Source organism: Gadus macrocephalus, chromosome 14 (genome assembly GCF_031168955.1).
Source record: "Gadus macrocephalus chromosome 14, ASM3116895v1".
Classification (NCBI taxonomy): Eukaryota; Metazoa; Chordata; class Actinopteri; order Gadiformes; family Gadidae; genus Gadus; species Gadus macrocephalus.
The window spans coordinates 3,772,721-3,800,518 of NC_082395.1; the positions used below are offsets into that span (position 1 = coordinate 3,772,721).

The following is a 27,798-nucleotide window of genomic DNA, read 5'->3' on the forward strand; positions in this document are numbered from 1 at the left end:
CATTATGTGCCAGGACGTACAACATACGATAAGAGCGTAAATTAAGTGCTAGGAAGTACAACATATGATAAGAGCATTAGAGGTGTGTGGGGAGGGGGGGGGGAACTACAAACAAGTGAGCTTTGAGACTTTTGTGTAAGCTGGTGAGCTACTGGTGACCAGGTCTGCCTCTGGTCAGATGAGCAAACCCTAACCAACCCAAGTTGTAGTCTTTAAAGGTACGGCCTGTAGTCCCTTTTGACTACAGAGAGTAATGTTACTAGGGTGACACATCCAGCGTTCTCACAGAGGGCTGCTGCCCCCTGTTGGTGAAGGGGGGCATGCTTAAGACAGATGTGCTTTATTAACCCTCGATTGGAAGTGTGGGTTTTACCTCAGAGAGGACTTCAGTAGCCTCTATATCGGCTGCAAAAAATTAAACGAGCATTAAAACTTGTTTTAACAAATGAGTATAACAAGTACAAATGGTAGCAATGTCAATTAAAACAATGTAAATATTGGATATCTAGTTGACGTTAGGGGTGTGAATCTTTGGCTTCAGACGATTCGATTAACGATTCAGTAGTTGGCGATTTGGGGACAATTTTTTTTTTTTTGGAACAATTCGATTCTGTAAACCAAGATTCGATTCAGTAACTTTGAACCAAAATTCTATATCCGTGAAATAAACATGCAATAATGTGACACCCCTTGTCAATTTTACCATTATTCTTTGCGAAGCCAAAATGCTTCCACACATTGGATTTCAAGTTTGCTGGTGCATTAACAATCTCGCTGCCGCTCTCTGCCATGTTTGAAATGCACCAGCAGAGGGTGAGGGAGAAAAAAAACTCTTGTGGGACTTCCTTGCAAGCTGACCAGCTGATGACAGAGTTACGGATTACCGAGCTGCACTTCACAAAATAAACGTGTAAACTAAGTCTTAAAACATTAATCATAATCGATTCATACGATTTAAAGCATTTATATCGATTATTGTTGAAGCCAAAGCGATTCATTCTATTTATTTATTTTAGCAGATCGATTTAGTTGAATCTGTAGGACTGACAATCGATGCATCGCATGAATCGTTACACCCCTAGTTGACGTAGATTTGCAGTGTATGCTACATAATTGAAGCTAAACACGGTTGACCATCAGACTACCAATGTTCAATGAGGTAAATGTAAGGCTGGTTCAGCTGACCCAGCGTGCCCTCCCCTCCGTGCCCCCCCCCCCCCCCCCCAGAGAGAGCTGACGACATCCCAGGACAGGTGACCTGGGAGGGCCACGAGGACTGGGTCTCCCTGCACTGGCCAGAACCCCCCCGGCCCAATGGACTCATCCTCATGTACGAGATCAAGTACCGCCTGGCCTCCGAGGTGAGTCCCGCACTCAGTAGACCCCCGCCAAGTGGTACGAACCTGGTGGCTGGTACCAAGCCTGTTGTTGCTGGTACCTGTTCTAGCTGGTACCAAACCTGTTCTACCTGGTACCAAACCTGTTCTACCTGGTACCAAACCTGTTCTAGCTGGTACCAAACCTGTTCTAGCTGGTACCAAACCTGTTCTAGCTGGTACCAAATACATTATCTAGTTGGAAGAGAACCCCTGTATCTAGATGTTTTTAAGGTTTCTCACGATCTAGCTCCACCACCACTTGCTGAGTACATCGATAGAAGAACAGGTACTGATCGTGTCACAAGGGGATCGTCAAGGGGTTGATTGTGTTATTCCGTTGCGAAAAAGCACCTTTAGTCAGTCAGCCCGGTCCGTCAAAAGTGCAAAGGAATGGAATTCAATCCCACAACATATCGGGGAACTAAACGCATACAAATCGTTTAGTAAGCAGTTAAAAAAATGGATGATCAATACATATACACGTCGGCACTAAAATCATTTGTTGTTGCATGTGGTCAACACACTGTATTTCTTTTATTTTACTTTTTCGCTGGTGCTTTGTATTTTGTGTTCTGTTGTTTTACCTTAGTTAGTCAGTTATTCAGTTTGTTCTGTGATGCCCTGTTTTGTGCTGTGGGGTTCCGTCCTGTTTATGTTGTTTTTATCTTGTTTAATTGTATTTTCATTGCCAGGGGACTACAGATGAAAAATAGCCTTTTGGCTAATTCTGGCATTTTTAACCCATGTATCATGTGTTTTATTAATTTGCACTGTCCCCTTCTTAAATAAACTGAATTGAAAGTGTGTGTGTATGTGTGTGTCTCAGTCGGAGAAGCACGAGTGTGTGTCCCGTCAGATGTACCAGGAGCAACGCGGGGCCCGTCTGTCCAACCTGACCCCGGGGAACTACTCGGCCCTGGTGAGGGCCACCTCCCTGGCCGGGAATGGCTCCTGGACCCCGCCCGTGAGCTTCTACGTGGCAGAACGTAGGACATGCATCCATATCCCATGTTCTCACATCGGGCTAGTCGTACCCCTAGGGGTGCTTTAGAGTAGTGCAGGAAGCAAAAAAAAGAAATATATAGCCAACTATCATTTTTTTCACCCTGAGCAAGTTTAAATTCTGAAAGCTTCTGTTGTGTGCCGGGGTAGGGGGTACTCATCTGAAAAGGTGTCTTAGAAGGGGTACACTAGTAGACAAAGTTTGAGAACCATTGTCCTAGGTCATGCTATTCCAGTTCACAGCTAATGAAAAGCCAGCCAGGGAATGATCAAGGCACACAAGCGTTAAACATGTCGCTGCAGAACCACTAGTTTCCACATTCACCCAGATGTAAACAATGCATTGAAATTAGCATTTTGTGGTCGATGTTCCAAAACCAGAGTTGTGTTTTATAAAGAATATATTCTTTCTCTTTGGTGGTCCATTGAGATACAGGAGTTTTAGGCTTCAGCTTCTATGGTCAGACCACACAAACACCATATATTCAAGCTGATTCAAGCTTTTTTTGAATATTTTCTCCTGTGTGTACAAATAGGATATGAGAGCGTCGTCTACATCCTGATCTTCATCTTCATCATCATCCTCCTGATCTGCATCGCCATCCCCCTGCTCTTCATCTTCAACAAGAAGAGGTCGGTCTTTATCTGTCTGTCCGTCTGTCACTGTCTTTTTTTTTTTCAGAAATATTTTTTATTACAGTTTAAACAACTTACAATACAGTCTGTCACAGTCATATAAAAATGAAGTGCAACCATACATTACTGCAATGACGTAACAAAAAAAAAAAAGTGCTTCTTCTGTTTAGAAAAAAATTGTAATCTTTGCAAGGTTGAGTAAATATATCTCAATACTGTACATGTAAAATACAACATTCTTTAGAACAAATTGAAATCTGCTAGCCTAGAAACTACATTAGCCATGTTTTCACAATTATTAATTTTCTTGAGCCGCTGTTAAATCTAAATCTTTAACATAGTTCATGAAAGGTCTCCAGTAGGGTTGCCGCGGTGTGGACATTTTCACACGGAGTAATACGCTCGTGTCAACACCGGTATTACCGGTATAAATGGTATTAACTTTGAAACTATAGGTCAACCGCCATCTTCTCCGTCAACTCTCCTCACACTCGGTGACTGCGGCTGGCAGCGCGCCAATTCTCTGCGTCTTATAACGTTCTATACATAATAGTATAATATAATTGTATATATCATAATATCACGGCCAAAACCACTGCGCCTCCGGATGGCCGTAGCGCGGGGAGCTCACGTAGGGATGTTGGCTTCGCGGGGTTTGTTTACCGGCGTTGCTATGGTTACCGGTCTTGTAAGGAAGCACGTCAATTATCGGCGCGACAATTCTCCCGCACAGAGCAGAACTGTGGCCTATTCTACACATTTTAATTTCTTAATTATAATTATATTATTCATATTTACTGAATTTGTTTTTTATTACTGAAAAACAACTAAAACAAAAAAACTCGGTGATGCCGGTGTGCAACACCGAGTAATCGGTGTTGGCCTCAACACCGGTAATACCGTATACCGCGGCAACCCTAGTCTCCAGATATTTTCAAATTGTTGCTGTTTAGCTTTCAATGTGCAAGTTATTCTTTCTAAAGGGAGGCATGACAACATCCGTCTGATCCATTGAGTTGTGTTTGGTTTATTAACCTTTTTCCAGAACATTGCAATACATGTTTTGGCATACAGCAAGCCGAGGTCTATGAATGCTCGTTCATTTTTACTATAATTGTGTTTTTCTGGGAATAAACCTAACAGAAAAAGCTTAGGGGTCAAGTAAAAATTTTTTTGAAATGATCTTCTCAAGTATTTCTCGTAGCTCTTCCCAGAACGTTTTGATTTTTCTGCATTGCCATATACAATGAAACAATGTTCCCTCAAATTCCAGACATTTTGTGCAAATGTCAGGGATGTTTTTGTTGTATCGATTTTAAATCAACAGGTGTCACATGTCATTAACCATTTATACTGTATCAGTTTAAGACGTACATTTATAGACTTAGTATGAGCACCAGCACAAGCTGCATTCCAATCTTGATCAGAGAGATGCAAATTTTCGTACCTAATAATTTAATTATTAGCGAATTATTACCTCGGCCGGGGTGTTGAAAGTGTAGGTTCGTTCTTTATTTGTGACAAGCATCTTCGGGATGAATCACTCCATGTCGGATCCCTAGATTGCGCAGCTTCTGTCGGACCGGGTCTAATTTTTTCCTCAGTTGGTGTATTCCCGTAGCCAAGTCCGGGTAGAACCGTATTTGCTGGCCTTTGTACCGAATGTCTTTTTTTGCCCGTGCAGCAGCAACAACTGCCTGTTTGCCCTTTTAGCTGAGGAACTTCATGATCAGCGTTCTCGGCGGCATATTGGCGTCCCTTGCCGGTCCAACTCGGTGCGCCCTCTCAATGACCACTGATGACTGTAGAGCCGTATTACCATGCACCTCCGGTATCCATTTTTCCAAAAAGGGGCACGCATCCCGTCCTTCTGCCCCCTCCGCTAGGTTAACTAGTCGCAGGTTGTTTAGTCGAGACCTGGTCTCCAAATCCAAGAGCTTGTCCTCCAGCGTTTTGTTTTGTGACTCCAGCGTTTGTACTTTAGCTTACAAGTCAACAACGTCATCCTCAGCACTTGATATACGCATCTCAGCCTGCGACATCCGTTCGGTGCAGTCACTTATCTCCTTCTTCATATTTTCTATCACCTTCAAAACTGCATCAAATCTTGACAAACTCCTTTTTCATAGAGCTTAAAGCAGTCACTCCTGCGCCTTCACTTTCTCCCACAAGTTCACCTTCTCCGCTGGCCTCCTCCGCTGCCACCGCCACCATGTTGTCTTCGTTAGCTTGCTTTGCGTCGCTACGAACACGGTAGTCCGTTAACCTCGGCTGTGTAGGCGACGCTTGGCCCTTGTTTTTGCCACCCCTCGTCATCGCAGAATCCACTCCAACACCGTTCGATGATATTTTGTTGCAAATGAGTGTTTTCAGTAGAAATTATAGTAGCAAAAGCAGAGCACTGTGAAACGCGTCTTCCTACGTGGCTGCCATAACCGGAAGTCCCACTATGTCTTTTTAATCATGAAACAGACTTTATGTAGATTTCCGTCCGTCTGTTTGTGTGTGTGTGGATGTTTTTATGTATTGTCTTTGTATTCTTATTTATGTATGTAAAACAAACGTGTGTTTGTGTGTGTGTGTTCCAGGAACAGCGATCGGCTGGGTAATGGAGTCCTCTATGCGTCGGTCAACCCAGAGTACTTCAGCGCAGCAGAGAGTGAGTACTGCTGAACCCGTTGATGCGACACCATATTGCTTGGTTCTAGAGAACGTAGTGGGACCTGATGAAGCCCATAGGATGGGCTCTTATAATATTTGTACTGATGTATAAAAAAACAATTGTGCTCTGGACTAGTTCCATCCAACCCCAATGTACATGTTTATCTCAAGTCTCTTTTTAAAACCCGACCAGAACCAGATCTGTTCCTAAACATATTCTCTGGTGTTTGGGTCATTCTAAACAGGCTTTTATTATCATTGTGTTTCTACAGAGGGGCAGCAGAGAGAGATGTCATGTTTCCTGAAGCTCCGCTAGGCATTGAAAAAAACTACTTAATTCATCGTTCAGATCTACTTTATTTTATTTTATTTCATGATCATAATACTTAACAATATATAGTTTGTCTCTGTCGTCCTCCATCGCTCGATTCAACAATACATTTTGGCACTTTTTATGACTCCCGGATCAGACCGCAGCAAAAGCCTTGGACTTTCCTATCGCCAACATGCCTCTGTACTCAGATATCTCAAGCACAGAGACTGGGAAATGCACAGACTGCACCAAACTGCGACAGACAGTGGCTTTATTTGAAACGAGACTAGCAGCATTAGAAAAATGCAAAGGGCTCCTCCAGGATACAGTTCCGATGGGTGAGTTTGCTGAGCTAACTCAGACAAATACACAACAAGATGATCAAAGCTACACTGTATCCTTCCCGAAGCTGGACAAGAGAGAGACAGTTCCAGCTGCGTCTCACTGGTACAGAGTCGGCGCTAAGCAAAAAACAACATGCCAAACTGTATCAACAAGTTCACTCAACGCCAAATGCTAAGCTACCCAAAGCTAAAGTTGCATGTATGAGCCAGATTAGCCCGTCACTGAAGTTAACCCTGCCGCTGAAGAACCGGTTCCTGCCCCTTGAGTCCACGAACGCGCCTGCCACCCATGCACCCATACACCCCTGAGCCCCGAGATGCGTCCGGACGGACGGTGCGAACAGAGACGGAACAAGAACCAGTCGCCATGGAGGGGAGCTGCGCATGCGTCGGCCACCCGTGCACCCCTGAGCCCCGAAATGTCTGCGGGCGGACAGAGATGGAACAAGAACCAGTCGCCACAGAGGCGGGCTGCGCATGCGTCTGCCACCGCCACCTCATGCCAACAAGGGCCCATCTCACAGAAAGCAGATGAACCAGACACTCTGATTATAGGAGATTCAATCATCAAGGATATAACTGGTAAGAAGATCAAAACATGCTACTTCCCAGATGGAATGGTTAGTGATATCAAACAGAAACTAGCCACAATCATATTGGAAAACCCCAAAATCTCACAGATTAGGATTTAATGATATTTGAAGAGAACAGTCAGAACTTCTGAAGAGGGATTACACTGATCTATTGGATACACTGGACAAAATACACATTAAGTCATTCATCAGTGGACCCATACCAGCAGTTGACAGGGAAATAAAGATTCAGTCGTCTACTTGCACTGAATACATGGCTTTCCAGTCTGCAATGAAAAAGGAGGGGCTTTATTGACAATTTCAACTTATTCTGGGGGCGCAAATATCTTTTCAGAGCAGATGGCCTACACCCAAACAGGTGAGGCTCAAAACTGTTAGGGGACAATCTTCTCTTCTCGCTTTCCCACAAATGGTCTGACGCACAGGCCACAGTCAGAGCACAGGTTGAGAAGAAGCGAGACTACAGCCTCCCCCACACATCTACTCTGCCACTATCTGACACGCATATAACAGACAGCCCACAGACCTTGAAGAGAGACAACAGCCCGCCCGACGCCATCGACACTGTGCCTTCCCCCATCGCTGATGCTGGCTTGGCGAGGAACGGCCACCCCCCTCCTCTGCACTCCCCCATCGACGATGACCCCCAGCCTCATCTCTCCCATAGCCACAACAACAACTCCAGCTCCACTGTCTCCTCCCTTTGCGATTTTCCAGCTGACTTTAAGAAACTGGAATATGTTGGCATCAAACTTGCATCTGTGTCAATGATGGCATCGCCACGTCATGGCCACAGGCTGATAGCACCCAAGAGGAGGGCGCCCAAGCCCCCCCCTGTACTGATAGTAGTCCTGAGTAGTGGTGCAACGGTTCACGGGTTTCCCGTGATCCGTACGGATCAACCCGCACGGTTCGGGACGCAAGTGATCCGCGATCGGCTGATTCAAAAAATATATATATATCAGCGCATGTTTAAAGGACAATTCCGGTATTAACAACATCAAGTATCATGGCGAAGTACAGTTTCTGTTGTGTTTTATTTGGCGTTCCGTAAATCCCATTGAAACGGGAAGCGGACATGTTTATGTTTGGTTGTAGTCTTTTCGCTCGGTTCTCCGTATCAACAGTAGGGCTAGAGCCGAGCGAAAAGACTACAACCAACTAGAGCTGAAACGATTCATCGATTGATTCGAATAATTCGATTACAAAAAAGGATCGATGAATTTTTCTTGCCTCGAGTCATCGTTTATTTAATTTTACAGCTGAGGTCACAGTTTTCCGCACGGACCATTTTTAGTGTGACACAACCGGCGCATACGCCACCCACAGACGCGGACAGACGCGGCATGTTTTGACTTGTTTAGGGGCTAACATTAGCACTTGCTAAAATGGAAGACATGAGTGAAAATAGTGAGGAGAGCCAAACGGGCAGGAGAAAGCGACATCGAATGTCCAAGGTTTGGGTTAATTTCACGTTGAACATTAATGAGAAGACCGTGGTGTGTGTCACTGCAAGACCGAGCTGGCGTACCACAGCAGCACGACTTCCATGCTGCAGCATCTCAACAGAAAACACCCATTAATCTATGGAATAATCTGTAGAATAATCGATTACTAAAATATTCGATAGCTGCAGCCCTACAACCAACCTCCCTTGCAATGAGTAATTAGTCTTCCAACCGAAATCAATGGATTTGTAAAATGCCAAATAAAACACGACAGAAACTGTATTTCGCTACCATACTTGATGAAAAAAAAGAAGATGAGGATGTCTGCATTGCCTTGGGAGAGTGTAGACTCTAAACTCTCCCCAGGCAATGCAGACATCCTGAATTATAAATCCCGGGTTAGGGATTATTTAGCCTACTATCCATGTTAAAAAGAAGTAATAATGCCTCAGATTGCAATTTTTTAAATATTGACCATGCTTAAAGGAAGCAGGATTATTACCTAATTGTTCACTTTATTTAGTTTTTACACGTTTGAAGATTTTATTTAAAGTCACATTTGTCTTATCTTTATTGTTGTTGTTGATCTGAAAATGATCCGACCCGTGACTCAAAAACCGTGACACGATCCGATCGTGAGTTTTGTAATCCGTTGCATCCCTAGTCCTGAGTATTACTGAGACAAAAAAGGGTTCAGCCGTAGACACAGTATAAGTGAAGTTTCACATAATCTGCTGAACCCAAGGTTGCCTACGTCGATACATGGCAACTTTTGCATTCATGCTGTAACCACTAAGAGAGTAAACAAAGGGAAATTTAGACACACTGCTAACCTCACAAATCTCAGATCTATTGCCTCCAAACCAAAAACAACCTTAAAGCCTATCAACAACACCATCAGGATGGCTCTACTTAATGTTAGGTCTCTTAATAACAAATAATTTTTAGTTAATGATTTTATTACCACTTCTAAACTGGATTTTATGTTTTTAACTGAAACATGGCTGGAACAAAATAACAGTGCAACCGTTCTGATAGCGACGGCTCCTCCCAACTATAACTTTTTTGATGCATGTTGATCTGGAAAAAGAGGTGGAGGGGTTGCTGCTGTATTTAAAAATGTATTTCAGGGGAAACTGATGTTATTTGGTGATTTTCCATCATTTGAATACCTTAGTGCTGTATTGAAATGCTCCCCCAGAGTTCCATCATTTGAATACCTTAGTGCTGTATTGAAATGCTCCCCCAGAGTCTATTAAGCCACCCACATACTCTGCAATTTTTTCGTTGACATCACAGAATTATTGTCTAGCATCTCCACAGAATTTGACTGTCTAGTTATAACTGGTGACTTCCATTTTCTTACTGATGATTTGAATGTCAAGTGTGCAAAAAACTTTTTAGAATTTTGGACACATTTGAACTTTCTCAACATGAGAAAGAGGCTACTCATTGTAAGGGGCACACTTTAGACCTGGTTATCACAAAGGGCCTCAATGTTTCTGATCTCTCTGTGACTGATCCTTCCTTGTCTGACCACTTTTGTGTTTTCTTTAACATATCTTTTATTCCCGACATACAGACAAAATCAAATACTGTCAAACGATATCAATGAAGATTCTAATGTACTTTTTAAAAAGGCCATCTCCTTGCTACCACCTCTCAACCCATGTTCTGCTGATCTTGTAGAAAACTTTAATTAGAAAAATGTGAAAGTCATAGATGTCATTGCACCTTATAAGGTTAAAACGATTTTTGGAAAGCAAAAGGCACCCTGGAGAAAAGCTGCTTCTGTAACGGCACAGAAAAAAGAATGCAGGAAGGTTGAACGCATCTGGCGTAAAACAAAACTTAATATTCACCATGATATCTATAAAGTAGGGGTGTAACGGTACACAAAAATCTCGGTTCGGTACGTACCTCGGTTTTGAGGTCACGGTTTGGTTCATTTTCGGTACAGTAAGAAATCAAAATGCTAAATATAAATGTGCTTCATAACATGTGCTTCAAGTTGTTCATAACACACTTTTGTGCTTTTTACAATAGGAATATTAGACAATACAAAGCTAGAATTCTGCTCAAAAATATAAAGATTCTGAAATGTACAAATACAAATAAATAACATTGGCTCAGACTGTTTTTTAAAAAATATATATTATCTAATGTGCAACAATGACAATTGCAACACTAAACAGTTTCAAGTTGTTGCTCAGATTAAATTACATGAATAAGGCTCAGACTGTTTCTTTAAAAACAAGTCTTTTCTCAATCTAATGTGCAACCATGAACAATTGCAACACTAAACAGTTTCAAGTTGTTGCTCAGATTCATTTTTACTCCCCCCAATCTTTAGCCCTGATGACTTTCACTCAATCTTTATTTTTTTTTGCCAGAAAAATCCGCTTATCCACATTATTTGCAGGATAATAATACCCAAAATTTGAGTGTACATACGATGTACCCTACATGTTACTCCTGTATACCACAATGCAATGCGGTCGTGTTTTTTCGGAGGAGAAGAAGAAGCTGAATAACCGCGAAAACTAATACATTTAATGATGGAGTCTCCGGCTTTCGTTTAGAAATGTCAACAATTTATTTGGGATTTAACATAGAATATTAAACATTCAAAATTAATAAAAAAATGTGACATTCAACATCAATACAACCTCCAGCTTTCCTCGTGAGTGCCCGGTTTGTTTACATGACGTGGGCGCATCTGTCTGCGTCACACAAATACCCGGCGCATTTACTGACGCAAATGACGTTTAGAAATGTTCAGCGTCGTGTCCGAATTCTCGTTTGTTCGTTCCCTAAATAGTGCACTATATCATGAACACTATAAAGGGAATAGTGAGTGAGTGAATAGGGAACGGTTTCGAACACGGCTACGGTGTGCGCTACTGTGCACGTGTGGCCGCAGCATGTTCCACACATGCGGTCCTCTACTTAATACGTCCGTATGGAAACTCGTTCGGTACGCCTCCGTACCGAACCGAGCGCCCCGTACCGAAACGGTTCAATACAAATACATGTACAGTTACACCCCTACTATAAAGAGAGCCTCCGTGCCTACAATTTAGACTTAAAAAGTGCTAGAGAAACATTTTTCTCCAATATCATTAAAACCAACACTAATAATGCAAAAACCCTATTTGCAACTGTTGACAGACTGACCAACCCCCCAACACAAATTCCACCCAGAAATGCAATGAGTTTGCAGCTTTTTATACTGATAAGATTGACGCGCCATCAATATCTCCACTTCAAAAAAAAAATTGGACTACCACCCTGTTCAGGCAAAAGTGACGTGGCAAGGATGGCATGCTTTAATGTTATAGACTTTCAAACTCTTGTGGAAACTGTGACACAACTAAAGCCATCCACCTGTTGCCTTGATACTTTACCTACCAACCTCTTTAAGAATGTTTTCGACTGCCTAGCAGTAGACATATTGCAGATAGTTAACAACTCTCTCCAGTCAGGCAATTTCCCAAAAGCTTTGAAAACTGCAGTTATTAAACCCCTTTTAAAAAAGCGGAGCCTAGATGCCTCTATTATTAACGACTACAGACCAATATCAAATCTACCCTTCATAAGTAAAATCATTGAGAAAGTTGTCCCCCAGCAACTAAATCACTTCCTGGCATCAACTGGTTGCTATGACGCCTTCCAATCAGGATTAAGACACCTGCACAGCACTGAGACCGCCCTTATTAAAGTTGTAAACGACATTCGTCTTAACACTGACTCTGGCAAAACCTCAATACTAATGCTACTTGACCTCAGTGCTGCATTCGACACTGTAGACCATACAATACTTCTGGACAGGTTAGAAAAGTGGGTGGGGCTTTCAGGCACAGTCTTAAATTGGTTCAGGTCCTACCTACAAAATAGGAACTACTTTGTTTCCATTGGCGACTTCGTATCAGAATCAACCAACGTGACATGTGGAGTCCCACAAGGTTCGATCTTAGGACCTTCTTTATTCATCATGTACATGCTCCCACTAGGGCAAATCATGCAAAATATCAATACTGACCATCATTGCTATGCTGATGACACGCAAATCTATGTATCGCTATCACCAAATTACTATCGGCCCATAGATCTGCTGTGCCAGTGCATTGAGCAAGTGAAAGAATGGATGTGCCGAAATTTCCTTCAACTCAATGAGGACAAAACAGATAATTATATTTGGTTCTAAAACGGAAAGGCTTAAAGTAACCCAACACCTTCACTCTTTGTCCCTGAAAACCTCAATCAAAGCCGGAAATGTAGTGGTTATCATGGATTCAGATTTACATTTCGACAGTCACATCAAATCAGTTACAAAATCTGCATATTATCACCTTAAAAAATGTAGCAAGACTTAGAGGGCTCATGCCACCGAAGACTTACAAAAACTTGTACATGCCTTTATCACTAGTAAGCTTGAATACTGCAATGGTCTCCTTACAGGTCTCCCAAAACAAACTCTGAGGAAGCTTCAGCTAGACCTGTCACGATAACAATTTTTCTGGGCGATTAATTGCCCCAGAAATTAATGCGAAAAGCAATAATATTGCAGTTTTTCCACTAATATAATGATAATGGCATAATAATGCAAGTACACCCTTTCGAAGATCAATAAACTTTTATTTTTAAAGAACACTGGAACTGGACGTCTGGAAGACATTTAAAATATCCATAATAAATTAACAAAACAACCAAAAACAATAAATAAAATGGACTCTATTTTAACAAAAAATGCTCAAGGGGGTTTACTCGTTGTGCCCTGTAATTATGAGTCCGAGCCCGATTTCAACCCGACATTTGTTACTTAGGCCTACTCTGCTAAATAAATATAATATATATAAATATATATAATGCATAGAACGCCGGTCATTATCGGGAAAATAAGCCCCGACAGGGTGAACAGGACACTGACGCGCAGCGGAGATGTCTTGCTTCGCCCTGTAGGGGCTTATTTTCGATAATGACCGGTGACGTTCTATACATTATCCTGCTTATTACATGGCTACTTGCCAAAACGAAAAAATAACTTCACATGGTTTGTCTTTTTACAAATTATTCGTTGGCAGCATTCATAGTGTCGATAAGCAGAGAAATAGTCCGCCAAAGACGTTGACGTTGCTTAGCAACCGAAGACGCTGGGGTTACCGGACTACTACCTATGCATGTGAACGGAGCGTTCCACGGCATTCAGAAGACCTGTGTAAAAGAGGTCTATAATATTTCTGTTTATGGCATCGATTTCTTCTCAGATTAGGCCAATAATGCAATGATTTAAAAAAGAGTGCGAATGGAAATTATTGCGGCTGGCAAAAAATTATCGCTCATTTTAATTTATCGCGTAATTAATTGATTTATTGCTTATCGCGAGAGGCCTAGCTTCAGCTTGCTCAGAATGCTGCTGCTAGAGTTCTAACAAAGGCCAAATAATTTGAACATATTAAACCAATTCTTAAATCGTTACATTGGCTTCCTGTAGGACAGAGAATTGATTTTAAAATCATGTTGCTAACCTATAAATCCCTACATGGTTTAGGCCCAAAATATTTAACTGATATGCTTCCACTACATAAGCCTTCTAGACCACTAAGATCCTCTGAGACCAATCTGTTAATTATCCCCAGAGTATACACGACACATGGGAAGGCAGGATTTAGTTACTATGCAACAAATAGCTGGAATAAAGTCCCTGAGGATTTAAGACTTGCCCCAACTCTGAGCACCTTTAAAACAAGACTGAAGACTTTTATGTTTGCTTTAGCTTTCTGCTAAATCTTAAATACATTGCACTTTCTAAAAAGCATTCTAAAAATGCCTTTATTTTCTATTTTAATACTAAAATGCCTTTTTAACTTTCTATTTTACTAATTTCTTTGCATAAGTTTTCTTTTACGTATTTATTTTATTGTATGACAAAGTTTATATGTGAAGCACTTTAAGTCTGCCTTGTGTATGAAAAGTGCTATATAAATAAAGTTGCCCTGCCTACATCTCCGTTTTGCTCTTTGTGTCCAGTGTTCTGCACTCTTCTTCTGTGGTGCTAACTGCCTGTGGTTGTGTGCTGTGTTTTGCTCTTCTGTGGCACTCCCTTCTTCTGTGGTGCTCACTGGTCATGGTTGTGTCCAGTCTCTTCTTCAATGTGATGCTAACTGTTCCTGGTTGTGTGCAGTGTTTTGCTCTCTTCTTCTGTGGTGCTTACTACTCCTGGTTGTGTGCAGTGTATGTTCCTGACGAGTGGGAGGTTGCCCGGGAGAAGATCAAGCTGGCACGGGAGCTGGGCCAGGGCTCGTTCGGCATGGTGTACGAGGGTCTGGCCAAGGGCGTGGTCAAGGACGAGGCGGAGACGCGCGTGGCGGTGAAGACGGTCAACGAGTCGGCCAGCATGCGGGAGCGCATCGAGTTCCTCAACGAAGCCTCCGTCATGAAGGAGTTCAACTGTCACCATGTGGTACGTGCACGCATGCATTCACAAGGGTCTCACACACACCCCTGCTTACAAGCTTGCTCTCACTCACTCACATTCTTACACGCACGCTGTTCGCACTTACATGCGTTAATGCATGCATTACTTGCATACTCCGCTCTCGCACACACAACCATTACAGAGACAAAACCAGTCGCACAGTAGTGTTTCATTCTTGTGAGGGATTGATTGTGTTGAGAAGCTTTGCTGACATCACCACACTTGCTAAGCTTCTAACATGAATATATTTTGTTGTTTTCTCTTATTCTACTACAGTCATGTACTTCTGGATTTCCCATAAGGGATAGAAAACAGACAATTTTATGGTATAATCTCTGCCTATTTAAAGCTTTTTAAGGGCGCAGGTGTTTTTTGGAGTGTCCCATTGGGATGCTCATAATTCAGTCAGTCCAGGTCACACTGTGATTGGTTGTGGTTGCTGAGGCTGTGCTGTGATTGGCTGTAGGTGCGTCTGCTGGGCGTGGTCTCCCAGGGCCAGCCCACCCTGGTCATCATGGAGCTGATGACCCGAGGAGACTTGAAGAGCTACCTGCGCTCCCTGCGGCCTAAAGAGGTACCCTCACATTACCTCTCACCCCGGAACCCCAAACCCCCTTCTGCCTCCTTCCCTTTGACCCCCTTGCCCCTGACACATTACCTTTGACCTCTCAACCCAGACCCCCAAACCACCATCTGCCTCCTTCTCTTTGACCCCCTTGCCCCTGACACATTACCTTTGACCTCTCAACCCAGGCCCCCAAACCACCATCTGCCTCCTTCTCTTTGACCCCTCACCCCTGACATATTACCTTTGACCTCCCCCCAGACCCCCAAACCCTCTTCTGCCTCCTTCCCTTTGACCCCTCGCCCCTGACCCGTTACCTTTGACCTCTTACCCCTGGAACCCTCATCCTTCTCCTGCATTGATTTCATACCAGCGTTAAAATGTCCAATTATTATTAAACTAGCCTGTGTTTGTGTTGTGTTCTGTGTTTGAGAGTATTTTAGTTCAATTAGTACTGCTCTTATTCAGTTTAATTAAAATGAGTATGGTAAAAATGCTCTTGATGACGGCCTGGCCACGGCTATATATGGGCAGCACGTCCTGGGATGGACTTCTCCATTGTAATACACGGCGATGTTGGTCTTCCTCCAGCAGACGGAGACCCTCTGCCTCCCTCCTCTGAAAAAGATGATCCAGATGGCCGGAGAGATCGCCGATGGCATGGCCTACCTCCACGCCAACAAGTTCGTCCACAGAGACCTTGCCGCCAGGAACTGCATGGTGACCAACGACTTCACAGTCAAGATCGGAGGTTCGTCCTTTTGTGTAGTGTATAAGCAGCGAGTTTGATAACGAGAATCTTTCAAGGTGCATTGCCTTGAGGCACGACATCTGCCACAGCTGGAATCATTCTGTACTTTTGGTATGTGATCCAAAACTATTAGTAGGTGTCGAGTTAGGTGAGGTCATCCAGCGCTCTGGGTGAAGGGGGGGGAAAAGGCTAGCCCTGAAACTGCTGCAGTGCTGTCCCCCTGAGGGGGACACCGGGGTGGGTCCCGTTAACGTGAACCGAAGCTTAGAGAACCCCCATTACCCAGCCGATCACTGTTCCTGGAACGCACGCACACACGCGCACACACACGCGCACACGCGCACACACACACACACACACACACACACACACACACACACACACACACACACACACACACACACACACACACACACACACACACACACACACACACACACACACACACACACACACACACACACACACACACACACACACACACACACGACTACATAACTAGACAGACATCTACGTACACAGACCGTTTCATGATAAAAACAGGCATAGTGACGGACGGACGGTTAGTCAGATAAAGACCGACCTCTTCTTGTTGAAGATGAAGAGCAGGGGGATGGCGACACAGAGCAGGAGGATGATGATGAAGACGAAGATCAGGATGTAGAGGACGGGATCATAAGATACTGAATATCCTCTGATAAGGTGTGATTCTGTGTGTGTGTGTGTGTGTGTGTAGACTTTGGCATGACCAGGGACATCTATGAGACCGATTATTACCGTAAGGGAGGTAAAGGACTGCTGCCTGTCCGCTGGATGTCCCCAGAGTCCCTGAAAGACGGAGTCTTCACCACCAACTCAGACGTCTGGTCAGTATATATGTTGTGTATGTTATGATGCATGCGTGTCTGTCATGTTTAACGTGTGTGTTAATGTGTGTCATTTTATTTTCATATGTGTTTGGCGGATAGGTTACTGTGATTATAAGTAAGGTATAACGTGTTGAACGCCGGTCGTTATTGGATAAATAAGCCCCGACAGGGCGAACTGGACGCCGATGCGAAGCGGAGGTTCTGCCCCTGAAGGAGCTTATTTTCGATAATGACCGGCGACGTTCTATACATTATCCCGCTTATTACACGGCTACTTGCCAAAACGATAAATTAACTTCACTCGTGGGTCTTTTTACAATTTATTTGTTACCAGCATTCGTAGTGTTGATCAGCAGAGAAATAGTCCGCCAAAGACGTTGACGTCGCTTAGCAACCGAGTACTTGCGGAGTGATACAAAAGATGGCAAAAAAAATCACTTTCCTTGACAGCGGTCATTATATGCTTGGCAACGGTGAATTATCAAAAAATAATTCCCCGCTGGAAGTTGTGAAGGCCCATGCAAGTGAACGCAGCATTGAGAAGAGCCGTGTAATAATGTGTTCATATATATGCGTTTTAACATACGTGTGTGTGTGTGCAGGTCGTTTGGCGTGGTGATGTGGGAGGTGGTGACCCTGGCGGAGCAGCCCTACCAGGGGATGTCCAACGAACAGGTCCTCCGCTTCGTCATGGACGGGGGAGTCCTGGAGAAACCAGAGCACTGTCCTCACCTGATGTGAGACACGCACACACACACCGCACAAACACACGCACACTTGCTCTCACTCAGTCTCTCGCGCGACTTCTCCCTCTCCTCTCCCTCTTTCTATCTCTCTGTCTCTGTCTCTAACATTACAGATGACTGACTGTCCCTCCTCCTGTGTCTGTCCGTCTGTGTCTCTTTAGATTCGAGCTCATGCGTCTCTGCTGGCAGTTCAACCCCAAGATGCGCCCGTCCTTCCCAGAGATCATCGGCAGCGTGGAGGAGGAGCTGCAGCCCTCCTTCAGGGACCTCAGCTTCTTCTACAACCAGGCCACCCACACAGACACGCCCCCCACCCCCGCCCCCTCGCTGGCCCAGAGCCCCCAGACGCCTGGCTCCGCCCCCTCCACGCCGGCCCCGCCCGCCTCTACCGCGGACATACAGCCGGCGGCCAACGGGGAGACGGGGGCGGGACTCAGGCTGCCGTCGCCCGAGGAGTTGCCGTCGTACGCCCACATGAACGGACGCAAGAACAACTGTTGACTGAACCCCCAAACCCCCCCACCCCTCACAGACATAAACACTTCCTCCGCTCGGAGGGAGGAGAGTTTCTTTCTCTCGTTCTCAGAGAGTCTTATGATGCTGAGCTACGGGGGCATGTCTTCAGTCAGACCCTCCAGTAGAGGCTGTGAAACACAGATGGTAGTTCTGCCTTATTGTTGCCAAAATGTATCCTCCATGTTTTTTGGGGGCGGGGGTGTGTGTCTGACCCCCGTCGTCCGGTTCGACCCCGATTCTCCGCCGTCACCGTAGAGACCGGGCTTCAGAGCTTGACGAGCTATGAACCATTACGAGCGCTCGACCCGGACAGGGCGTCCACCATGAAGAAACACTCCACAAATCGATCCACCATGGGAGAGGTCCGAACCGCGAACCCTCTGACATGACCAGATCCGTGTCACCACTCCACCCCTACAGAGCGTCTGAGCCCAGAGAACCGTCTACAGTGCAGAGTTCAGCACTCCAGAGAAGCACTCCACTCCCTGTGGATCTACAGCCAGATCACCACTACTCTACTTCCTGCCTTTACCTGGGGTTTCGTGTCTACAAAACCTGCTGCTATCTCCTCCCCCTTTCTTCCCGTTTTTTGGTTTCCGGTCTCAACTCGAACCTAAAGCCGAGCGTTTCGGCCGCGTGGGACCTGGGCTTGTCGGAGAGCGATGTCGTCTGTGAGGTGGCGCCCCTTCATGTGAAGGCTGTGTCTTCGTCCTCCCATAAGCCTGACTGGCAATTATCCTCCTCGTCATCGTCAACCTCCTTAAGGCCGTGGTCCAGAAGTGAGGTTCGGAGGGGGGGGGGGGGGGGAGGAATCGGCTCCCGTGCTCCCCCCCCCCCCCCCTCCCCCCCCATCTCCATGGAGAGACCACTGGAAGCCCCTCCCACTCCATCCTGGCCCCGCCCAGAGGGCCACCAGGGAATCATTTAAACGCTCCGTTCACTACAAAACTTTTCGAGCTCGGAGGCTCAATCTTTTTTTTTTCTCTTCCCGACCGGAATATTTATTTTCCTTTTTTTTATGTATTTTATTTTATTTTCAGAATGTGTAAAATCACTGTACATGTAAATTACCTGCTAGTCTCTCCCACTCCTCTTCTTTGATTTTGTGCTCTTGCTGCCGTTTGTCAGCATCCATCTACCTCACTGTTTAGTTGTCAGAAATGGATGTCTACACTCCTCACATAAACACATACTCCCGGACGCAGTAACCCGGTCTGGCCAGCAGGGGGCAGCATTGCGGACGGGAGCCGCCTGCAGGCTGTTGCAGGGTGGAAGGTTACCATTGGGTTTTCGGTCGCAAGGGGTCGGCCGTGCTGAAGTGCCCGCGGTCCAGCAAGGGTCAGTTGCTCCTACCGACCTGTCCAGAGTCCATGAGAGGGTATGGAGGGAAGTACGGTACAGCAGATGTTTTAAAGGATTGTGAGATACGGGAAGGAGAGCTCCAATTTCCCTGGGAAAACAAGACACATTTCTTTGTTTTTGTTTTTGCAATTTAGGAAATCTTTAAAGGAAAACGAATTAAGTTTTCTGTTTTTTTGTTTAAAAAAAATCCTGATTAGAAAAATTAAAAAAATCCCTGTTCTGTACAGATGTTTTTACGTTTTTTTATATAAATATATATGATGAAAGCATAAATATATCTTCTGTGGTTGAAAAGGATCAGTTTGAGGATGCAGAGTTTGATTTGTCATTTTTGTGTGTGTGTGTGTGTGTGTGTGTGTGTGTGTGTGTGTGTGTGTGTGTGTGTGTGTGTGTGTGTGTGTGTGTGTGTGTGTGTGTGTGTGTGTGTGTGTGTGTGTCTCTTAATGGCAGCCTGTTTAAGACGTGGACCAGTACAAAATGTGTTTTCTCGGACTGTCTACCATCTGACAACATGTGTGCGTCACAGCCAATTCGATCCTGGCGGGATGGTGTTTTCTTTTTTAACAATCGGTTGGACTGATTGGCTGTACAGAATGATGTTCAAATTAGTTGGCTGTCGACCAGACAACTCAGCTGGCCATGTCTGATTGGTTGCTGTGAAACGCACACATATATACACACACACACACACATGGGTGTGTGTTGGCCGTGTTCAGGTCGAGTCAGTTCGGACCTGTTATCAACTTGAATTGTTGAATTGAACTGATTGTTGTTGGGTTTATGTTTTGTTATTAATGACAGTAATTTTGTATGCGCAACCTGTGACTAAGCAGTAAAAGAATAATATATATTTTTTGTTTTTCCGTTTTGTACGTTTCTTTTGAAATAAGGTTGTATTGTCTACGGGCTGCTGTGAGTTCTGGGAATTATGGAGCAGCTGTTGGTTTATTGCTGTCTTTTTTTCTAAGAGTTTACCACATGACTTAAGGTGAATAAAAAACGTATGCAAAACGTTTTGAATTATTTGTGTTCTTTAGAAAAACTGTTCTCATTAGTACCAAACATCCTCCCCATGTCCAGATGTCTTTAGATATACAACTGTAAAACAAATGTATGCTACGGATTTATGACTGATTTAAGCCTAGAATAAGCTAAGCTTTTCGACCCACACGTTATTTTATTTTTCTATACTCAACTATGGCTTCAGAAACGGTAGGACTACAAAACGGCAGTTCAAAAAACTACAAACCCCAGCGTTCTGTGGAGTCAGCGTGGATGATGTCAGAGCGTTTACCTCCGCGGCTCGACGCCGATGCTAGGCTAGCAGCTCGTCGCCAGGTCAGATATAATGTAGGGTTTATGTGTCACAACAAGGGGTTCAACGGTAGTCTGAAGGGTGATGTGCTGTCGAAGCTCCCAGTCGTTCAGCGTGTTTGTTGTAAAATGTTGCTGTTGTGAAACGAAACTGCTGGAGCGGAGATAATTGTGAGGGAATTGAAGACGCCAACATTAATAACTATACTGTCATATTTTACTTCCATGTCGACTCTTAAAGATGTTAGGATATGATCTGGAGTTCTGAATATGCAGTTTTCCGCAAGGTCAAACACTTCTAATGCTGATGAATTAATCACTAGGGCTGGCTCTTTGCCTCTATTGAATTACTAACCTTATACTGTGTAGAGCATCATGTATCATGAAGTTGGGACCCGAATCTAATTCAATAAAAATGTAGACTTTCAGTACAGTCGTTTACTTAGCTTGGTTTAATTGTATACCATCTTTTTCAATCAATAGCCTTATCATGCTATAGACTGAGGTTCTTCCCAGCATCTTCTTTCCCGGGACCAGCCATGGCGACTGAGCTCCACGAAGCCATCTGCATGGCCAAGCAAGAGCGCCACAAGAACCTGTTCCTCAACTACCGCAACCTCAACAAGTTCCCCGTGGAGCTGCTGAAAGATGAGGGGCTGCAGTTCCTGGAGAGACTGTACATGAAGAGGAACTCTCTCACTACACTGGTAAACTCACACACACCTTGTGTCATCTTGCTTTTACAATCTGGGGTCTTCCTACACTGACAACTAGAGACGAGTGCTGTTCTCTTTCTGCCCGTCACCTTCTCTCTCTCTCAGCCTGAAAACCTCGCCCAGAAGCTTCCAAATCTGATTGAGCTGTAAGTTCTCCTGTTTGGTTATTATTAATTGTTCCCTAAATGCAGCATTGTTGGGCTAGAACAAGTGCTTCTTGTTGATGTAAGTCATGTACATTTTATTTGCATAGCCTTTAAGCACAGTTTTCCAGTCTCAACAGGTTTTAAAGGCAATATATTTATGACCCTAGCCTCCCAAAGGGCAAGAAAATGAAGTCCATATTTAACAATGAATAATTCTTGAGAAGGACCAAACTCACTCCAGGGATGGTTAGGGGTACAATTGGTGCCACCATTGCAAGATGCTTTGCACATTTAAAAAGTAATTAAAAATAAGTTTAGTCATGATAACCGCAACCCACTAAAACAGATGTTAATGTTGTGGTGTCTGTACTGTGAGCCCTTGGAGGTTGTGGTGTTGTGGTGTTCTAGCATGTGGCCAGCAGTTGTCGCCAGGGCTTCAGAAGCAAACATTGTTGAATGTTTTGTGTTTTTTTACCAGGTACCTCCACTCTAACAACATCGTGATGGTTCCGGAAGGTAAGTCCTTCTAACAGTCAATGCTGTTAAAAATAAATCAGACAAAATTCACTCATGCAGATAAAGTGTGTGTGTGTGTGTGTGTGTGTGTCCAGACATAGGAGAGCTGTCCAGGCTGAGGTCTCTGGATCTGAGTGACAACGCCCTCCTGTTCCTCTGTCCAGAGATTGGTCGACTCCGCTCCCTCCGGCATCTCCGATTGGCCAATAACCAGCTAGAAGCCCTCCCCTCAGGTACCGGCTTCTATCTCTCTCTCTCTCTCTCTCTCTCTCTCTCTCTCTCTCTCTCTCTCTCTCTCTCTCTCTCTCTCTCTCTCTCGACCTGTCTGTCTCTCTGTCTGTCTCTCTCGACCTGTCTGTCTCTCTCTCTCTCTCAACCTGTCTCTCTCTCTCTCTACCTGTCTGTCTCTCTACCTGTCTGTCTGTCTCTCTCTCCTCAGAGGTGGGGGAACTCCAGGAGCTGGAGTCGTTGGACGTGTCCCGGAACCGTCTGACCTGTCTGCCCGCGCGGCTCCATCGCTGTCGCTCTCTCCAGTACCTGACGGCAGACAGGAACCAGCTGAGACACCTGCCCCGACACCTGTGTCTCCTCACCAGCCTCAACGAGCTGTCGCTGTCCGCCAACCGCCTGACCAGCCTGCCGCCAGGTCAGCCCCCACTGGTCAAACGGGGAACTGCATCATACACCCTAACGTGTGTTTTTGGGGTGCGTGTGCGTTCACGACGAAAGCAAAGCCAATAATCGCACCGCTTGTTATGCCTTAAATCGAACACTCTAACTGACACCTCTCCGTGGCCCACTGTGGGGAAAACCGTCTGATCTTTGCAGAGCTGTCTGCGTAGTACATACCACCGGCCTCACATCAAGCTGTCCACTAGGTGGCAGACTTTCTCATCCCAAATGTACACAGACCGATGAGTAATTCTCGAAAAAGAGGCAGAGTCTTCGCATCCGTCTGATAAAGAGTGTGTGTGTCTCAGACCTGGGGCGCTCCCGGGAGCTGCGGTTTGTGTTTGTGGACTACAACGTCGAGCTGAAGGGTCTTCCGTCCTACCTGTACAACAAAGTCATCGGCTGTAATGGGTAACGCACACAGACACACACAACTATATACACACACACATTAACCCAAACAACCGTGAACACACATACACATCAACATGTAAACACACACACACACACACGCGCGCACACACACACACACACACAGAGCTTACTATTTCTCTATGTGTGTGTGTGTAACTAATTGTCCCCTCCAGGTGCGGTACCTCCGACGTGCTCCCTGAGGGGGCGGCCGTGCTGGGGGGCGCGGCCGGGCTGGGGGTCCCGCTGCCCCCAGAGGTCAAGCTGCTGGCCTGGGAGTCTGAGCGAGTGGCTCCCTTAGAGGAGCTGGCCATGAGGAGCCTGCATCGCACCCACCTCCAGGACCCCCACGGTACGTGGGGGTCCTCCATGAAATACCTCCATGATACCTCCATGAAACGAAATAATGTTATGGGTCTTCTGATTGGCTAAAGAACCTTTTTTTTGCTTGTGTAATAGTATGTACTTTGAATTCCTGTGTGTGTGTGTGTGTGTGTGTGTGTGTGTGTGTGTGTGTGTGTGTGTGTGTACTCTAGACCTGGTCCTGCCCAGGAGCCTTCAGGAGCGCTTGTTTTGTCCTCTGGGGCACTGCCCCCGCTGCGGTCAGCCCATGTTCACCTCCGCCTACCCCAAAGCCTTCCCCCTGAGAGACACCACCCTGGGCGGGGTGCACCACAGGTCAGCTTCTACCAAACAACCATACCTACGTCACCAAACATCTCCCCTACACACAGACATACTGTACATCTATACCAGGGGTCAGCAACCTTTTCAACATGCAGTGCCAGTTTGACATTTTCTCGTTAATTGGTGTGCCTTAAGCAACGATATATTAAAAATTAAGATGAATTATGACACAGCGACCAAAAACATTTGGACGACCTGGAATTGCACCATATTCCATATAGTCCACAATCATGCATCAACATTTCAAATATTTTTTTGGGTGTTATATTTGCAACAAGGGTTTACAAATTATAATTGCATATGTCCCATCTTAAAACACCATTTTCAGAAACTCATTCAAAAACATATTTGAACTGTGAGAAATGTCAAAAACGAGAAAATATGAGAATGCTGGAACCATCCACATCAATACCTTTAATACATGTACAGCTTTGTAAAACCATGTGAAGGTGATGCATACAGGCCACTTGCAACAATATTTTCTCTATTACTCACATAGGAACATACGTAGGTTCAAAAACTATTAATTGATCCCGTTTCAGAACACTACTTTCTGTAACTAATTTTAACATATTTGCACTGGGAGGGAATTCCCAAAACAGAATAAAGTGAAAAAAATAAATAATCGGTAGTAATGTAATTATTAGCAGTAATTATGCTGCCGCATTGTGCTGAAATTTTTTAATCATAATAATAAAAAAAAAAATATATATAAATATATATTTATTTTTTTCTCTTTAAGTGTGCCAATGATTATGCTGCCCCGTACCAGTGGTGGCACGCGTGCCTAGGGTTGCCGACCCCTGATCTATACTAACCATCCCCTGTACATACGTCTACACCAGGGGTTCTCAAAGTTTGGACAGCTGAGGGCCAATTTAGGAACCCAAACTGACTGAAAAAAATCAGGCAGGAAACGCCGTCAGCATCCCAGTGGTGAAAAAAACCATTGCACCGTGGACCTCTGGGAGTGAGGTCAAGTGAGGTTTAAATCACGAAACTGAGGTTCATCCTTTCAAAGTAATGTACAGTCGGATTAAAACTAACAAATGTAACAGGCTTTAATTGAAAGCTAGAGAGAGTCGACTTTTCTCTTTATATTTATTTATTTTTGTTGGCCAATTGGCCCGCGGGCCACACTTTGAGAACCAATGGTCTACACAAACATCTCCCCTACACACAGACATACTGTCCATCTATACAAACCATCCCCTGTACGTACATACTGTACATCTATGCATACGTACTGTACATCTAGACATACATTCATACATACGTCTGTGCAAACCATCACCCATACATACAGACATCTATGCATCAATACATACATTCGTCCATTCAAACGACCACAAATACAGACATACAATCAGACACACACACACACACACACACACACACACACACCACATATCTATCTCTTAAAGCCGTATCCCTCTCTCCATTCCTATATCACCATCCACTGATTAAACTGTCGTGTGTGTGTGTGTCTGTGTGGGGTCTCTCGCTCTAGATCCGCGGTGAGCTTCGTTGCCTACTGCTGCTCCAGCCGCTGCCTGCAGATGTTTGACCTCCAGGGATGACCTCACCTTTGGCCCCGCCCCCTTGGTGTTGATTTGCTCTGCTTTGCGCTGTGACTGGTGGCTGTCTGACCCCCGGCACAAGGAGGCCACATTGATTGACAGACCGCCGTGGCGAGGTAGGCGGGGCCCATTGTGAAATGGGTGTGGCCTTTGCGTGCCTTCATCGTCCCCATAAGCGCCGATCGCCAGCGGGGCTGTGAAGGAATGACAGAATGACGCCCAACCAGTTTCCTCGTTGGACTTCAAAGTTGTGCGTTACCAAGGCAACTGGTGACAACGATCATTTCCATGTCCCTGGAGGGGTTGATAACAACCAGCCAATCCAAATTCCAGACCCCCTGTCTATTACTGTGCCCCACCAGCATTTTTGATCACCAGCCGCCACTGTTAATACGTTGAAAAAACATGATTTTGTTCATTGTGTTCAATGTTCACAAATGTATTGACGTATAGAGCCGACCGCAAGACTGAGCACCTCAATATATTTTATTTAAACACGGGGAAGTGTTTCATATTACTTTTTGTAATATAACAAGGGTTGCTTGTGCACGTTGTTAATGTGCACAATGTGTGTGTATTTTTGTGCGTGTGAGCTGTGTTCACATAAACCAGAAGGCAGCATACAATATGTAACTTCAAGATAAGTCAATGTTTCCACGAACAACAAGTTATCAGTGAACATTGAGACAAATTCAGCTTCTTCTCACTTCCGACGCACCCAAGACTCAACCTGGATTTACCCCAGACTCACCCCAGACTCAACCTTGATTAACTCTAGACTCATCCAAGACCAAACCTAGATTAAATCTAGACTCACCCCAGACTCATCCCAGTTATCTGATAACTGACATGCTGGATGTTATGCAGAACATCTGGCCTACACTGGTTTTTGCTTTCAGGGACATAAAATGTTATGTTAAAGTAGAATCAGTTCATACTCAATCGGTTTAACCTGGTTTGTTAAAGTAGAATCAGTTTGAAACTGGTTTCTTGCAGTAGAATCAGTTTAACCTGGTTTGTTGCAGTAGAATCAGTTTAACGTGGTTTGTTGCTGTAGAATCAGTTTAACCTGGTTTGTTGCAGTAGAATCAGTTTAACGTGGTTGTTCGGTTGAATCCTGATTCCGGTCACCTGAGGACTCCAATGGTTCCTGTTCTCTGCTGAAACACTGATGGAAATAAAGTGCGAGTGAGTTTGAGGTATTTTGTTGTGAACATCTAGACAAAACACACCGCCTGTTTTGAATCGCGTTTGTAGTTGTACTGACAGCTCAATGTCCCTCATCTGTCAACACTCAGAAACAACCACAATCAATCTGTTTATTTGTCTGAGGTTTGAGGAAATGCCTGTGTGACACGACACCAAATGCAAAATCATTTATAATTTGTGGATCCAGTCTGTGCAGCCAGACTATTTTAATATTGTCAACAACTTGGGAGTCACATTTCAATTGGCAGAGCATGACAGAAGAGGAAAACCACTTAAGTTCACTTCTGCGTTCCAGTGAGCCCTTGAGAAAATCACCTACCACATATACATTTTGTGCCAAAAAGGGTACATTTTGGCACGGAAAAAAAATAGTGCTTGACTATCTGTCTGCATGTCTACCTGTGTGGTGATAGCGGTTAAAAATAAAGAATAGCTTGAGTTTAGTCAAATGCGACCCAGCCTACCCATCTGAAGCGTGTGTCAGGATGTACTGTAATACTAATAAGTAATACTCTGATACCGTGGTACTATGTGTACTGTAGTACTATACAAGTACTGTGGGCAGGGTGTCCGCGCATCCTTAAAAAGATTTAAATTCATGTTTCTAAATTTAAGGCCTTGATAAGTCTTAAATTCGTTAGAAATGTCATATGCTGGTCTTAAATACTGTAACTCAAAGTCTTAAATTTGTTGGGGCAGGACTATTTTTATTTTATTTTTTCTCGTGGGACTTTTCAGGAACAACACCGACACCAAAAGCAGAGGTTTTGTGGATTTTAAATACAGTGGCCAAGCACCAGTCTTACAACTCCAATGAGGGGAATAGGAGATCTCTTCCGTTTGATGCTCCCTGACTCGCAAATCGCGAGCAAAATGCTTGGGTT

General features: G+C 44.5%; 2 protein-coding genes across 4 annotated transcripts in view; both read left to right on the forward strand.

The window, feature by feature from the left end:
• LOC132472521 (insulin-like growth factor 1 receptor) overlaps nucleotides 1–20,674 on the forward strand; it is a 44,188-nt gene extending 23,514 nt beyond the window's left edge. Inside the window, exons 12-21 of one of the 2 annotated variants that reach the window (XM_060072182.1) lie at nucleotides 1,228–1,361; nucleotides 2,206–2,365; nucleotides 2,918–3,014; nucleotides 5,606–5,676; nucleotides 14,610–14,839; nucleotides 15,321–15,428; nucleotides 16,014–16,170; nucleotides 16,907–17,036; nucleotides 17,642–17,776; nucleotides 17,947–20,674. In XM_060072182.1, the coding sequence (XP_059928165.1) occupies nucleotides 1,228–1,361; nucleotides 2,206–2,365; nucleotides 2,918–3,014; nucleotides 5,606–5,676; nucleotides 14,610–14,839; nucleotides 15,321–15,428; nucleotides 16,014–16,170; nucleotides 16,907–17,036; nucleotides 17,642–17,776; nucleotides 17,947–18,286 (1,562 nt within the window). In that variant the 3' untranslated portion in view covers nucleotides 18,287–20,674. Of the gene's footprint in view, nucleotides 1–1,227; nucleotides 1,362–2,205; nucleotides 2,366–2,917; nucleotides 3,015–5,605; nucleotides 5,677–14,609; nucleotides 14,840–15,320; nucleotides 15,429–16,010; nucleotides 16,171–16,906; nucleotides 17,037–17,641; nucleotides 17,777–17,946 lie in introns of both variants that reach the window. The other variant, XM_060072181.1, reaches the window with a different exon arrangement.
• Nucleotides 20,675–20,942: 268 nt separating this feature from the next.
• lrrc28 (leucine rich repeat containing 28) lies at nucleotides 20,943–26,203 on the forward strand. 2 transcript variants are annotated; one of them, XM_060072184.1, is made up of 10 exons: nucleotides 20,943–21,001; nucleotides 21,461–21,684; nucleotides 21,799–21,839; nucleotides 22,318–22,355; nucleotides 22,451–22,588; nucleotides 22,795–23,001; nucleotides 23,336–23,438; nucleotides 23,615–23,790; nucleotides 23,975–24,116; nucleotides 25,636–26,203. In XM_060072184.1, the coding sequence occupies exons 2-10, from the start codon at nucleotides 21,517–21,519 to the stop codon at nucleotides 25,703–25,705; spliced, it is 1,083 nt and encodes a 360-aa protein (XP_059928167.1). In that variant the 5' UTR covers nucleotides 20,943–21,001; nucleotides 21,461–21,516; the 3' UTR covers nucleotides 25,706–26,203. The 2 variants fall into 2 exon arrangements, with proteins under 2 accessions (XP_059928167.1, XP_059928166.1); XM_060072183.1 differs by having other exon boundaries at nucleotides 20,960–21,148.
• Nucleotides 26,204–27,798: the final 1,595 nt, after the last annotated feature.

What these genes read in the sequence shown, in the direction of transcription:
- lrrc28 (XM_060072184.1), top strand. Translation starts at nt 21,517, where the DNA reads ATGGCGACTGAGCTCCACGAAGCCATCTGCATGGCCAAGCAAGAGCGC. An exon ending in CCTGACCAGCCTGCCGCCAG is followed by an intron (nt 23,002 to 23,335) that starts GTCAGCCCCCAC and finishes TGTGTGTCTCAG; the next exon opens with ACCTGGGGCGCTCCCGGGAG. An exon ending in CTGGGCGGGGTGCACCACAG is followed by an intron (nt 24,117 to 25,635) that starts GTCAGCTTCTAC and finishes CTCTCGCTCTAG; the next exon opens with ATCCGCGGTGAGCTTCGTTG.